This window comes from Schistocerca americana, chromosome 1 (assembly GCF_021461395.2).
Source record: "Schistocerca americana isolate TAMUIC-IGC-003095 chromosome 1, iqSchAmer2.1, whole genome shotgun sequence".
Taxonomy (NCBI): Eukaryota; Metazoa; Arthropoda; class Insecta; order Orthoptera; family Acrididae; genus Schistocerca; species Schistocerca americana.
This window is the reverse complement of record NC_060119.1, coordinates 376,444,662-376,458,154: the sequence shown is the minus strand read 5'-3', so window position 1 is coordinate 376,458,154 and position 13,493 is coordinate 376,444,662. Positions and strand designations below refer to the sequence as shown.

At 42.1% G+C, this 13,493-nt stretch overlaps 1 protein-coding gene across 1 annotated transcript in view; it reads right to left on the bottom strand.

Annotated features, from left to right (window-relative positions):
* Positions 1–13,493, bottom strand: part of LOC124551771 — a 236,086-nt gene that overhangs the window by 96,866 nt on the left and 125,727 nt on the right. The window contains exon 4 of the mRNA XM_047126470.1: positions 3,870–3,956. Within this exon, the coding sequence (XP_046982426.1) occupies positions 3,870–3,956 (87 nt within the window). The remainder of the gene's footprint in view (positions 1–3,869; positions 3,957–13,493) is intronic.

Sequence of the window (13,493 nt, the reverse complement as noted above, 5' to 3'; positions counted from 1 at the left end):
TTAATTTTCGTGGTCCTATGAAATGCGCTATATCGAGGTTTGAGTGAACTTGTTTGGGCTGACATTATTCACATATTCCAAAAAAGCCGCGAGGGGTAACCGCGCGGTTTGAGGCGTCTTGTCACGGTCCGCGCGGATGCCCCCGTTGGAGGTTGGAATCCTCTCTCGGGGATGGGTGTGTGTGTCGTCCTTAGCGTCAGTTAGTTTAAGTTAGATTAAGAAGTGTGTAAGCTGAGGGACCGATGACGTCAGCAGTATGGTCTCATACGATCTTACCACAAATTCCAAAAAAGAAACTGAAAATATATGCCGAAACACCAAAGAAAAGGTGCTTGACAACTCTTAGGAGAGACCCATGTATATAATCAGTACTGTAGCAGCAACTGAGCAGCGCTGCTGGCCAGTGTTAGTAGTCAGCGAAGGTCTGGGTGGTGCTGCCACTACTGGAATACTGGATATTCTTTAAGTTCACTGTCACTGTTAACATACATCGATAGAACGAATATCGCACTACCCTAATTTGGGACCGCTTTATGGGATGATCACGTAAAATTCCTTCTTAAAAATAATTTTGTTTGTAGTGGGAAAAATACCTATGCTTTCCGTCGACGTTGGGTGTAGCGTAAAAGGTGTAATGAACAGTATTTACTTGGGCTAACGCCAACTACACAATGAAAAAACGAAATTGCAAATATCTGCTGAAAAATAAGAGAAAATGCGCTTGATGACTTTTAAGAGGAACTCCCAGTATTGGAAGTACATTTAAGTTGAGAAGGGACAGTTATCAGTAAGTGCCGAAATATGCTATTTAGTCACTAGCAAATAAATTTCAATTATCTTATCTATTTTATAACAACCTACTTTTCAGCTTCAGACACGTTTAATAGCGACAGCTAGTTTGACACAATGCTGTGCCTGCTCCCACCATGATCAGGAGCCTATCTTCTATGACGATGTTATAGAAGAAATCTGCACAAATTTCAAGTATGATGTGCAACAGTCAAAAGAACACTTAATTAAAAACTCAGAAAGATTCAAAAATTAAAATTTCGAAAGCTACAGAGAGAAAGTGAAATGCTGTACAAAAAGTGGTTTAATTAAAAATGAAGTAGTTTGGTGTGAACTGAACATGGCATTAATGAAGAAATAACTGAATACAGAGTTAGGTGCCGTCCAGAGTGGCCGAGCGGTTCTAGGCGCTACAGTCTGGAACCGCTATGGTCCCAGGTTCGAATCCTGCCTCGGGCTTGGCTGTGTGATGTCCTTAGGTTAGTTAGGTTTAAGTAGTTCTAAGTTCTAGGGGACTGATGATCTCAGAAGTTAAGTCCCATAGTGCTCAGAGCCATTTGAACCATTTGAACAGAGTTAGGTGGAAACAACATGTAAATAGAATAATAGGTGAAATACTGCCCAAGCAACTTCTAAAGTACAATCCGAAAGAAAGGAGGGATATAGGTGGTTCAAATGGCTCTGAGCACTATGGGACTTAACATCTGAGGTTATCAGTCCCCTAGAACTTAGAACTAATTAAACCTAACTAACCTAAGGACATCACATACATCCATGCCCGAGGCAGGATTCGAACCTGCGACCGTAGCAGTCGCGCGATTCCGGACTGTAGCGCCTAGAACCGCTCGGTCACCGCGGCCGGCGATATAGGTGGACCAAGCCGACAACGGACACAAAATTTGTGAGGATTCAACAGGCTGATGCTTATTTCTCGTATGCAAGGCGACGACAAAGACGACGGCGATACAACCTCGCTACTTAAATTCAGTTTCACACAACAACCTCGACAACAATGAGAATATCCGACCTAAGCCAGCTGCAGTCTTACAAGATAATGTATAATTAATAGACGTGGATCTGGTGATGGCATCATGATGCCGAAATGCCTCGCGAAATACTAAATATTTGCAGTTTAACATGACAGTGGTATCAAACCGGCCAACGCTTCTTAGCTAGCTTGAATATGTTCTGGTACTTGACTTCAGAAGCCGCTCTAACCCGGATGAAAAGCAGCCGCTGTTGCAACGCTACCTAAATTAGTTTTCCCATCACTCAGGAGTCCTTGACTGACTGTCTGCTGCTCTCCATTCCTAATTGTTCGTTACACTTGTTGTCGGTATGGAAGCCGTCTCACACTGTTTCCTTTCTCCGAAACGATTACGTCAGTGGGGGTCCCGAGGTTATCGTCCGCGATTTCACTACAGAGTGCTATTCCCTCCCAGTTTATGTCACACACCACGTTCCAAGTAAATACGATTGAACTCCTCGTGCTCCCGTAATAAAAGTACGTGAAGCTAATTTAAGGTGTTGAAGAATTTTTGTTCTAACGACTCGCTAAACTGACGCTGAATGTACGGGAAGGGATACATGTGAAGAAACTAGAAAATAGACCATTGTAACAATCTGATTGAAGTATTTTTCTGTCGCGCAGTGACTTAACTGATATCCAGAAGGAAGCCAGTCGAAACAAAAGTTAGATCTGAGCCTTTTTTCTACCCTTTTCAATTTCAAGTCACCAGATAAACATAGAAGGAGAACTGCTGAGTTATTTGAAGGCTCCAGAGAGGGAACTGATCGACAACCTATTTGCTACATAATGCCCACATTTCTTTATCTTCTCTCAGATTTTTCCCCTCCAAACTATTTTGTGTTTTATCTGTCGAACAGCTACTTTGTTTGCTGTCAGTCCTTTCTGTGGTATGTGATCTGACAGTGTACTTAAAGCGAGTACACACGACGCTGGAATAGGAGAGTGAGCAGTCGGTACTTTCCATTGTACCTCGAGACATTCGTGTATGAAGGGCTGCGGGAGTGATTTCTCAGTCTTCTGTTTTTCACGCGACGGCAGAGAGACCATGAAGATTATAATGCGCAACCTGCTTCCCCAAGGAGATCATGATTTTGTGATTGGACATATACTTGACGATAACCAACGTATATTACTGGGGCTTTCACTATAGAAACTTTCCCTGACTCCTCCACGGACTTCAACGTGTTCAACAACGGGAGGTGATTTAAATCGCATACTCTTTCCTATGAGTCGTGTAGCGCTCAGTAACTAACTTCGTGCGTGATACAAATTAAACACCAATTTTCCACCAATGTCACCACTACACTCACATCAGATAAGGCGACATTTTAAGGAATAGTAAATTGGACGTATAATTGAGTGTTATTCCTATGGACAACTTACGTACCATGACACGGACTGTCTGCCATGTAATACTGCCGTATCTTGTAGATACTGCTTCATCTTCGCCCTCTGGAAGGTATCATATAACCAGAAGATAATGTCCCAAATTCAATTGATGTATATGTATTCAGTGCTACCTTTACGTCAATATTCTAAAAGAACTGTACTTATTGTCCATTACCGCGGTGTGTTATTATGATATGCTATTAAATACTGTATGCTCTGAAAGTACTTCCATAAAGTTATTTTAAAGATCACTAGTACTGCTTATGTACTATGGTGGTAGCTGTATATTATGTACACCAGTTGCCAACGATAACATACAAATGAAAATAATATCCTGACAGCCCGTATCCCAATTTTATTTAACCACGCCTTCGTCTTATGGACTTACAGCTACCCTTTATTTTTTACCATATTTAGTTTTTTCTTTCTTTCTCTGGATGATGACCATATTGTGTGTATCCTAAACTAAACAAAAAGAACACTAATATTTTCCTTGCTGACATCTGTGCTGCTGCACTTTTCTCGGAACATCCACACTATACTACTTTTCAGCTCACTTGGTCGAAGTAACACTATTTCACGCAAACGAAAGACAGAAGGGCCTCAGTTGTTTTGCTAGGGTGATAAAGTGTTAAGTAATCATATTTACATATTCACTCACCATGAGTAAACGCCGCCCCGTGTTCCAGCCCGTGGCAGAAGACCAACAGGAGTGTGTATATGTACATCGAAGATGCCGATGATGTAACTGAAAAGGAGGAAAATTGCGAGTGAACAACGGCGGCGCCACGAAATCACTGTTGTATATTAGATATTTTACCTTAAAATCAGAACATTTATGTCTGTTCGACACAACAGCTGTCGTTTCTGATTTGCAGATGCATACAATCGAAATATAAAAGTAATAGTTTTCTCTTTCCTCTGTTCAAAATGTTGTGTTCTTACAATTCGCATAAACTGATCATTTACACTCATTAGTTCTTTCCCCTGACACTTTTCCCTTCAGGCCACTACAGTAAAAAAGTTACAAGAAACATTTTTCTTGAGAGTACCAAAACAACCTTTCCCCTATAACGATTTGTAGATACTAGGGTAAGGTTAAGCAGAATATGTCGATCGGGATCCAAAACTACCATCTCTCGTGAATAAAGCCAGTATTTCTCCGATAACTCACGAAGTTAAGGAAATCCTGAGCCAATTATGTCTTTCAAAGTCCTCCTCCAATTCCACCCGTCATCGATTGGACGCAACCTCTACTCACAATATACCAAATAAAACAAAGTGATTAACATTTAATATAAAATTCAGTTTAATACAACCTGATGACGGCGGGTTGCAACAGCGGCTAGAACGATGGAGGAACGAAATAACACGATCACAAAGCCGGAAAAAGTTTGATGGAACTGAATCCAGGCGCGGATGTGTTATATCCTTAATCACATACTGTACACCTCATTAGTTAAGAATACGTTTCCAAACCGGCTGAAATACTCGATCATTGAACTTCCACAAGAACAGTCAGTAACAACTGACCAATTTCTTCACTCACATTTTCTTTTCTTTAATGTTGTAGTAAAGATAGCAATATTTTGTAGCTTTGAGAAACTTAGTTCGACTGAGAAAGCAAAGTACATACCGAATAACCACATAACAATTTTAAATGACCAAATAGCAGTATCGGGGATTTCTGCGACTTTTTTGAGTCATGTAATTCTACCAAGACACAACCATTTTTCGTAAGCAACCAAATCCTGATCTTTTATAACGAAACTGGTACGGGCGCATTGCTTTTTTTTACGGTGTTGGTCTCTCGAGAATGTGAGTAAATTTTCTCTCGCCGTTGATGTTCAGAGACCGATTTTACATCTACGGGGTGTTTCATGACCTGACCGACAAACTTTGACGGATGTTAGATCACACAAAGACGATCATTTTTCGTGTGAATAACCACACAACAATTTTAAATGAGAAAATAGGATACAAGATTTGGTCCGTCGTTCATGAGTTACATGCACGGTCATTACGCGCATCGCCATTTAGAGACGTGTTGCGCAGCTCCTAGTGAGGTTGTTCTGTGCAGTCGTTCGTACCCGGTGTGTCACTCAGCTCGTGTTGTTGTAGTACTGTATCCGCTGTGGCATGCATCTAATCAGTGCTTCATGCAGCTTCTGTTGTTGTAATATTGTAATAATCGGTGCCGCGTATCTTATTGCTCCTGAATTCAGATTTTCTTGCTGTTAGTACTTAATGAAGCATGGAATACGGATTTGTTGAGCTCACTCGTATGACATGATTATGTGTTAAGGTGAGGCCAGGCCAAATTGAAGAATAGATCTTCATATTGACGAAAATATGCCAGAAGACACCCACTCTACCGTACCTTTGCTGCAGTTCATGGACACTTACAAGAAGCAGGGAGTTTGCTTGCTCACCATGTTGGTAGTGGTCGGTGTGAGGTGAGAATACCAGTTTTTGAGGATGAAGTGATTGGTAGCAGTGAACCTTCAGGCAGGCTGCGTGTTACAGCCCTTGCTGTGGAAACCAGCCACGTACCGGTTTGGAGAGTATTACAGGAGTACAACCTACATGCGCACCATCTTCAAAGAGTGCGAGCTCAAGGACCAGCTGATTAACGACATCGCATGCAGTTTGTGTAGCGGGTTGTATACCAAAGAGTAAATGATACTGCCTTCCACACACGTGTTTTATTTACAAATGAGGCTGTCTTTACACTTGGCGGGTAGTTTAACTGCAGGAACAGCCACATCTGGGACTATACGAACCCGTACGGGATAGATGTTAGAGTGCACTAACGAAGGTTCTCTGTATACACGTGCTCGGGGATTGCGGATAATCATCTCCTAGGACCTTCGATACTACGACCTACGTTAACTGGAGCAGTTTAGTTACAGTTCCTGCAGGCTATACTGAAATACGGCGAAAGTGGAAGTTTCGTCGACTTTTACGAGGGTAACCCCAAAAGTAAGGTCTCCTATTTTTTTGTAACCACTACCATAGACCTGTTTATTTCTACAGTGGTTTACGTCAGTTTACAGGTTGAACATTTAGCTATTTTTCGACATAATCACCATTTCTGTCAACGCATTTTCGTAGACGCTGTGGCAGTTTTTGTATGCCCATGTCATACCAGCTCGCCGCCATGCTGTTCAAGAAGATATGAACCACTTCTTTCACATCGTCGTCGGAGCTGTTTCGCTTTCCGGCCAAATGTTCTTTTAACCTAGGGAACAGGTGATAGTCACTGGGCGCCAAGTCGGAACTATAGGGGGGGCGGGGGGGGGGGGGCTGATTATGTTCCACTATTGCAGGAGAGCAAGATTTGCCGAGCGATATGTGGGCGAGCGTTGTCATGGAGAATGTGTACGCCTTTGCTCAACATTCCTCTTCTCCGGTTCTGAATTGAGTTTTTTCAGAGTCTCGCAGTACCTGTCAGCGTTAATTGTGGTCCCAGCGATTCAGCTCCGACGACGAGGTGAAAGAAGAGGTTCATAACTTTCTGAACAGCATGGCAGCGAGCTGGTATGACATGGGCATACAAAAACTGCCAAGCGTCTACAAAAATGCATCGACAGAAATGGTGATTATGTCGCAAAATAGCTAAATGTTCAAGCTGTACCTGTAAACTGATGTAAACCATTGGAGAAATAAACAGGTCTACGTACTTATAAAAAAATAGGAGACCTTACTTTTGGGATTACCCTCGTACATAATCGATACATAACTTATTTTTTTTTAATTTTTATTGAAGATTATCCTATAGCGGTTCCCCATGCTTGTGGGCAGTTTATTTTTTGAGAACTACGTTTGGCTGGGCTGGCAGTTTCTCAGACAGTCAGAAGTTCAAAGCGAGCTGAAGGGCGCCATTAACTTAATGCAGATTGTAAAAGGTGACGTCGACACCAAGTAGGGCAGCCGTATACTGGTACGGAGTCATATAGTCTTAACATAGGACAGATTCCGACATAAAACAAATTTTACGTCCTCAGTATGCTGAAACGAGTAAACACGGCGAACGTATTGCCATTCCTCTGAGGACAGCGCACATTTTGTATTTCTCTGCGCTACATGACATCTGACAGTCACATCCTTTTTTTTTACCGCGCTCTTGCCCACCTAGCCGCCTCGTGAACAGGCCTGCTCTAGACCATTCCTTGCCAAGTTCATGAACCTTTGGGCAAGTTAGTGACGCCACCACTGACGTCACAAGTGGCGCCGTCAGTTGCCCGCGGCTAATAGCGGTCTTTGGGAGAAGAGATACGCCAACAAAAAGACAACAGCTGATGTCTGTTGTAATTCGGGCGAGTATCGAGCGTGATCTGGTTTCCTCTTCCGGCAGCGAAAGAGTGAGGTCGTGTCCGTGGCTGCGGGAATTCCAGACACGGCATCCGGCCACGGCCCGTTACGAGAACACACAGCAGACAACACCACAGCACAGCACAGCACGCCAAACGCTGGCCCAGTTCTGTGTCCGCTCCTCTCCGGCGAGCTACGAGAACCGGGGTCGTATGTAAACCACGTGACGCTCCAGAGAGATACCCATAGGGACAAAACGCCGTGACAGTAGTGAAGCAAACTAAGCAACTCTCCAGCATGTTTTATGCTGTCAAAACAAATGGTTGTGGTGTACGATAGTGACAGATAATATGCCAAGCAGCTACGAAACAGCATCATACTGTTGATGTTTAGCGATTATTGGCAGAAACAAAGTTATCCCTAATAACAGCAGTTTCTATACACTATCTTTCAGCTGTGACCATACTTATAAGTACGTTAGTCCCAGACGTTCGGTTACGTATCACCTCAGAATGACAAGGCATTATCTGGAAAATTTTATTTGGTGTCAGTCCTCGTGTGGTTTGGTACACCCTTTAACAGACAAAAGACACATTCAATACAAAAAATTTTGAAATCATTAGGAGATATGTATTATGCACAAGTTTACGAGAACAGTGCGTTCAAAGAGAAAAGTTCTAGAAAAAGTACACTTTTATACAAATTGTATGAGCATGTGGTTAAATTTGCATCTGAATTTCAAACAAGCAGACTTTGTGTTACATGAGTTGAATACTGAATGTCAGTCCATTGTGCAACAAACCTTTTGGCTGATCGTAAGTTTTGTAACGTCCCCTTTGAACAATTATACAAGACTGTGCTTAAACTGACACACAATATTTTGTTAGCGCAACGCAATCTGACTTTTAAAATTCCCTACAAAAGAATGGCCCTGACTAACATTAAACTATACCTTTCACAAATCACTTACCTCACAAAAATCTTCGCTGCTCAAGCTAAACAGCCTACTTACAGTTTCTGAAATTAATACGTAAGATACTACCGAGCTAAACTGTCTTCCTCCCCAATCAGTTTATCATCTGCACATTATACAGATACAAATTTTGCAAGTTGCACCCCATCTAGAAAAAAAATAATAATATTAACATCCTTTTATGGAGTAATTAACACTTTTTACTTCACGTACAAAGGACACCAATTATATGTTAAAATTTTTCATAATCTTGATCAAAAAACTAAAATTACAATTTGCTAATTACCTGTTTCGGTAGACTAACAACCATTCTCAGACCATGCTTAATAAAGAATCGGAATCTATGGACAATGTTGGCCGCAAGTCATCGTTACAAAGTGGGTGTCGTCAGTAGTAAAAACTTAGTCAAAGATGGGCATCAACGTACTCGTATAAAACCATCAGAAAACCATAACAAGTCTTCTGATTGTTTCATACGTTAAGAGTCTTGCTTTGCCCAACTTTCTATCATCGACGAGGTACACTTTTTAACGATGATATCGTGGTCAGTTCTGTACATAGATGGTGACTCAGCAAATTGTTATTCTATTTTTAATTCAATCAAAACCATTAAAATTTTAGCAAATAATACACACCACTCTATCTCCTTCACCCGATGATCTAACCCTATAAACTACAATCACAATTTGTAGTTGTAATTTGAAATTGCTAGTTATTTGTTCACAAAAAAATACAAGCTTTTCTATCTGTTATCTATACTTTCTAATGTGAAAGCATACTTAATTTACATTTAACAGAAAACTGCAAGAACACTTAAAGGAGTAATGTCTATTGCAAATGTCAAAGACTGAATTGACTACTTTAGAAGATTCATACAAAAAGACGTATTTCCCCATTCCTTCTATCCAGCAAAGAAGTTTGCAATCACAACAATAACTTACGATCTCATGCTTTTGAAGCTTTGAAATTGTGAAAAATTATACTGTAAGCCTCTTTCAGGATTCTACAGTCACGAAACTGTGGAAACATCATGGGGCTTCAGGTATATGATAGGAGAACTTAGAGAAAACAAACTGTGTTACACAAATAAAGAAATACATAAATGTACTCAAAATACAGCACAGTTACAGCACGTATCGTCGTTGACGAAACAATACGGCGCAGCTACTCTTTCGAGTTGCTACGGGTTAAGTGGAAAGCCGCGCGCAGTCACAGTACACAGTGCTGTTTCTTGTTACGTATCTCTTCGTGTTGGAAAGCAGTTCTTAAACTGTTTCAGTTGGTGGAAACGGAGAGCGCTTCAGGAAACGATCTTTTCACGGAGAAAGAAATCGCTGCTCACCTGAAAGTTATGTATGAAACTGGAGAATTGTATTTGAAAGTGGTTAACAGCGGCCAGTCACTGCACCAGAACTCAATATCTTTCAGTTCCTTTACTGGCATTTTGCTACGGTCTTCTGACATCACCACCTCTCTACCCGAACCAACGAGATATACGAGCCCTGCAACGAACTTGTGATGGCTTGTCCGCCATACTTCGCGAACGCTCAGCTCACGGGAAATCCAAATTTAACTGAGACGATACCCACTAAAGGCCATAAATTTCTCGTATGCTATCGAGAGCTTGCGTGTATTTTAACGAGCAGTCAACAATTTTTAAACTCGTTTGAAACAATTACTGGCTCCTTGCCGGAGACGGCTGCTGGCATTCGGAAGGCCTGCAGTGTCACGTGCTGTGACGTACGCGCCATGGCCTGTCCTTCTGGTGGGCCTCGCTCTCTACAGACAACAGCATCGTCCGCGAACAGCCTCGTGGAGCATCCGACGCTCCAGTTAGACGGAGTTTCGATTTTCGTTTTGCAGTGATGGACAATTCAGAGATTGCTAAACATTGTCTCACTTACGAGAGCTTCATTTTTATCGTAAATAATAGAAAAATCATCATTCAGACGGTAAAAGCAGGTGCGCTGAGTTAAGTATTCCGACTAACCGAAATCTGGAAAACTCATTTACGCGATACTGTTACTTTAACGACGATATGCAGGAGTATATACACCAGTCTCCAGTCGTTTCTCCCGATTCTTGCGTACGTTTATAAGTTAAGCAAACGGCAAGTGTGATTCCGAAAAAAAAATTCAACGACTGTGTAGCTTACGGAAACAAACAGCAACTCTCTCGCATTCAGAACAACTACAGATTCACCAAGTGAAATATGGTGGCTAATAATACGGCGTGACACCGCAGTGAGCGCAAATAACATGTTCAGTATTAATAAAGTGCAGTACGTCGCTTCTAGTTCACTGTCGAACGCCAAGGACATGCACAAAGCACTTGTGAAAAAAGATCTCTTCATTGTCGTAGTTCCCTGAGTAGTAGTATTAAACGATGTCATAGACATAAAACTGGGTAAGCAGAAGCGTATTCAGGTGACGGTGTTTAGTGTATTCATCTCTTGGTTTCCCTTTACGATTTTTACCCTCCACGCTGCCCTCGACGGTATTCAGGTCGAATTTGACGAATTCTCGCCAGCGAATACAAAGCTCAACACAAAACTTGATATTAAATTACTTCTCCACCGCCGTTTTCTGACGGGTGTCAAACGCATACCGTTCCATTCGCAGCTAGGGCGCCTGCCGCAGCGATGCTAGGCTAGCGCTTTGATCTTTAATACGGCTGTTGTTGAAACTTAAGGATCGTAACAGCGCAACTCACAACGAGATAGTATTGCAGTTTGGAATATCACACAAGCAGTCTTGGACAGACTGCGTATGCTGAATCTGTAATGTGAAGAATATTGTGGGGTGTCGGTTGTGCTGTTTCACGTACCCTTATAATGCTGTTGTCCGATCTCCCATGATTAACGGAGAAGGGAAGCAGCCAAATGATAGTGCATATTAATTACAGGAAATGGTAATTTCGTGCGACGACAATGTCTGACGAAATGATAACTAATAGTAGTGGCCAAATCAAACATAGCAATATGTGATTTGTGACAGAAACAAGTGGTCACTATAACAATTAGATTTATTATCGAAAAGCAAAACACATGAGTGATCCAGTGAGATGAAGAGCTGAACAATTAACGCTTGGACGAGGAGGTTCTCATGGTGAACACTAACCTTAGCGCAGGTGGATGGACACGACAAAAAAAGTATGCGGATAATACACTAATACGACCAGTGACTGTAAGCATGGTTAGTAAATTGTAGGAAGAACACAAAAAAATGGATACGAACAGTAAGATCGACAAAGTGCATACTGAAAGCAACTAGCTGGCTATAAAGCATTAAAACGGGATAACGGGCTCCTGAAGAGAGTGAACTAATATCGCGTCCCTAAGGAATCGGTGGATGCAACGATGGTCCATCTTATCAAACTCATACCGCAATGCGGAAGGCGGCGGCAGTTGCAGCTGGAGACAATGAATTCAGCTCTCTCTACGTACTCAGTACACAAAAGGACATCTTTCTTTGCGACCGCAAGGCTCGCCTCACCGCTCGTCCGACAAGAAGTCTTTACTCCACCATCTCCTAGCAGCGTCTGTCATTACTTTTCCGTAGCATAGTGGCATGTGTCTTCAGTGTAAATGCTCTGACACTTGGCTGTTTCTATCAGAACAGGTATCTCGCTGGCCAGTGGTGGCAGATATTGTGAGTTCAGTGCAGTAAAACGTAAGTAAAGATGTTAAACAATGCCCTATACGTGCAGATTTACACTGTGTTCAACCAGTGGAGCCTTGGGGTGGGGAGGCAGGCAGAAGGTCTCTCCCACGCCATGGTACAATTTCGAAACGGGTCTATGAGACCGGCACGTAGGCACAGCCGTGAAAATGTGTGCTCCACGGAAAATAACAGTAAAAACGAATCAGGACGCTGGATTCTGAAATTAATACAGAACGTTATTTTGTGGGGTCGCTCCTAAAGGAACAGGGACTCACACGCTTCCCACGGCAAGGCGACACCTGGCTAGAGGTTTATTATTGTCTTAAACGTCTTCTTTGGACAATGCTGCGGTTTCTCTGGGCGATATCTGTTTCGTCCACTGCCTGGAGTGCGGGGGTGAAGGAAGTGAATGCCGTGTCGGCTACCTGAGGTGGGACCCAGCCACGGACTCTGAACATTTTTATGGTAGTCTGTTCCTTTTAAGAAGACTCTTTATCTTTTGCTAGCCAGCTAATACACTCTCATCTGTACGGCTCTTAACTATACTAAAAAGAAAAGTGAAAAGAGAGCAATAAAAGGGACAGTCACTGGAGGTATTGACTCTGGCTGACCGGGGTGGCTGAGCGATTCTAGGCGCTACAGTCTGGAACCGCGCGACCGCTACGGTCGCAGGTTCGAATCCTGCCTCGGGCATGGATGTGTGTGATGTCCTTAGGTTAGTTAGGTTTAAGTAGTTCTAAGTTCTAGGGGACTGATGACCTCAGATGTTAAATCCCATAGTGCTCAGAGCCATTTGAACCATTTATTGACTCTAGCTTGCAGTTATTATGTAGTGACAGAGATCGACTGCTTAGTCATGGGAATGAGCATAAAATATTCTGAAATACGGGGTGTCCTTGTTAAATATACAATGATATAAAATGTAATAACTAGAAAAGTAATTGAGATATTTATTGACGGTAAATTTCTGCAAGTATGGTAACTCAGTATCTTTTTCTGTAGATCCATCCTGGCCATGAGACATCAGCTGGTTAAGTAATTGACAATATCAATGAAAGTCTCCGACTGCTGTGTAACTAACATGTTATTTTATTTTATTTTTACGACAACCAATTTCGGCATCCCACTATGCTATCTTCAGGCCGCATATGCATCTCACAAAATAAACGAGAATGCCATACAGTGACATATATCCCTAGATTTCGTGAATTCAAACCGTTTCACAAGTGCTTTCTACCAAGTCTTCGAATCAAACACTTGTGGAAAGGTTTGAACCCACGAAATTCAGGGATGTTTGCCACTGTATGGCAATACCATTTATTTTGAAAGATGCAAA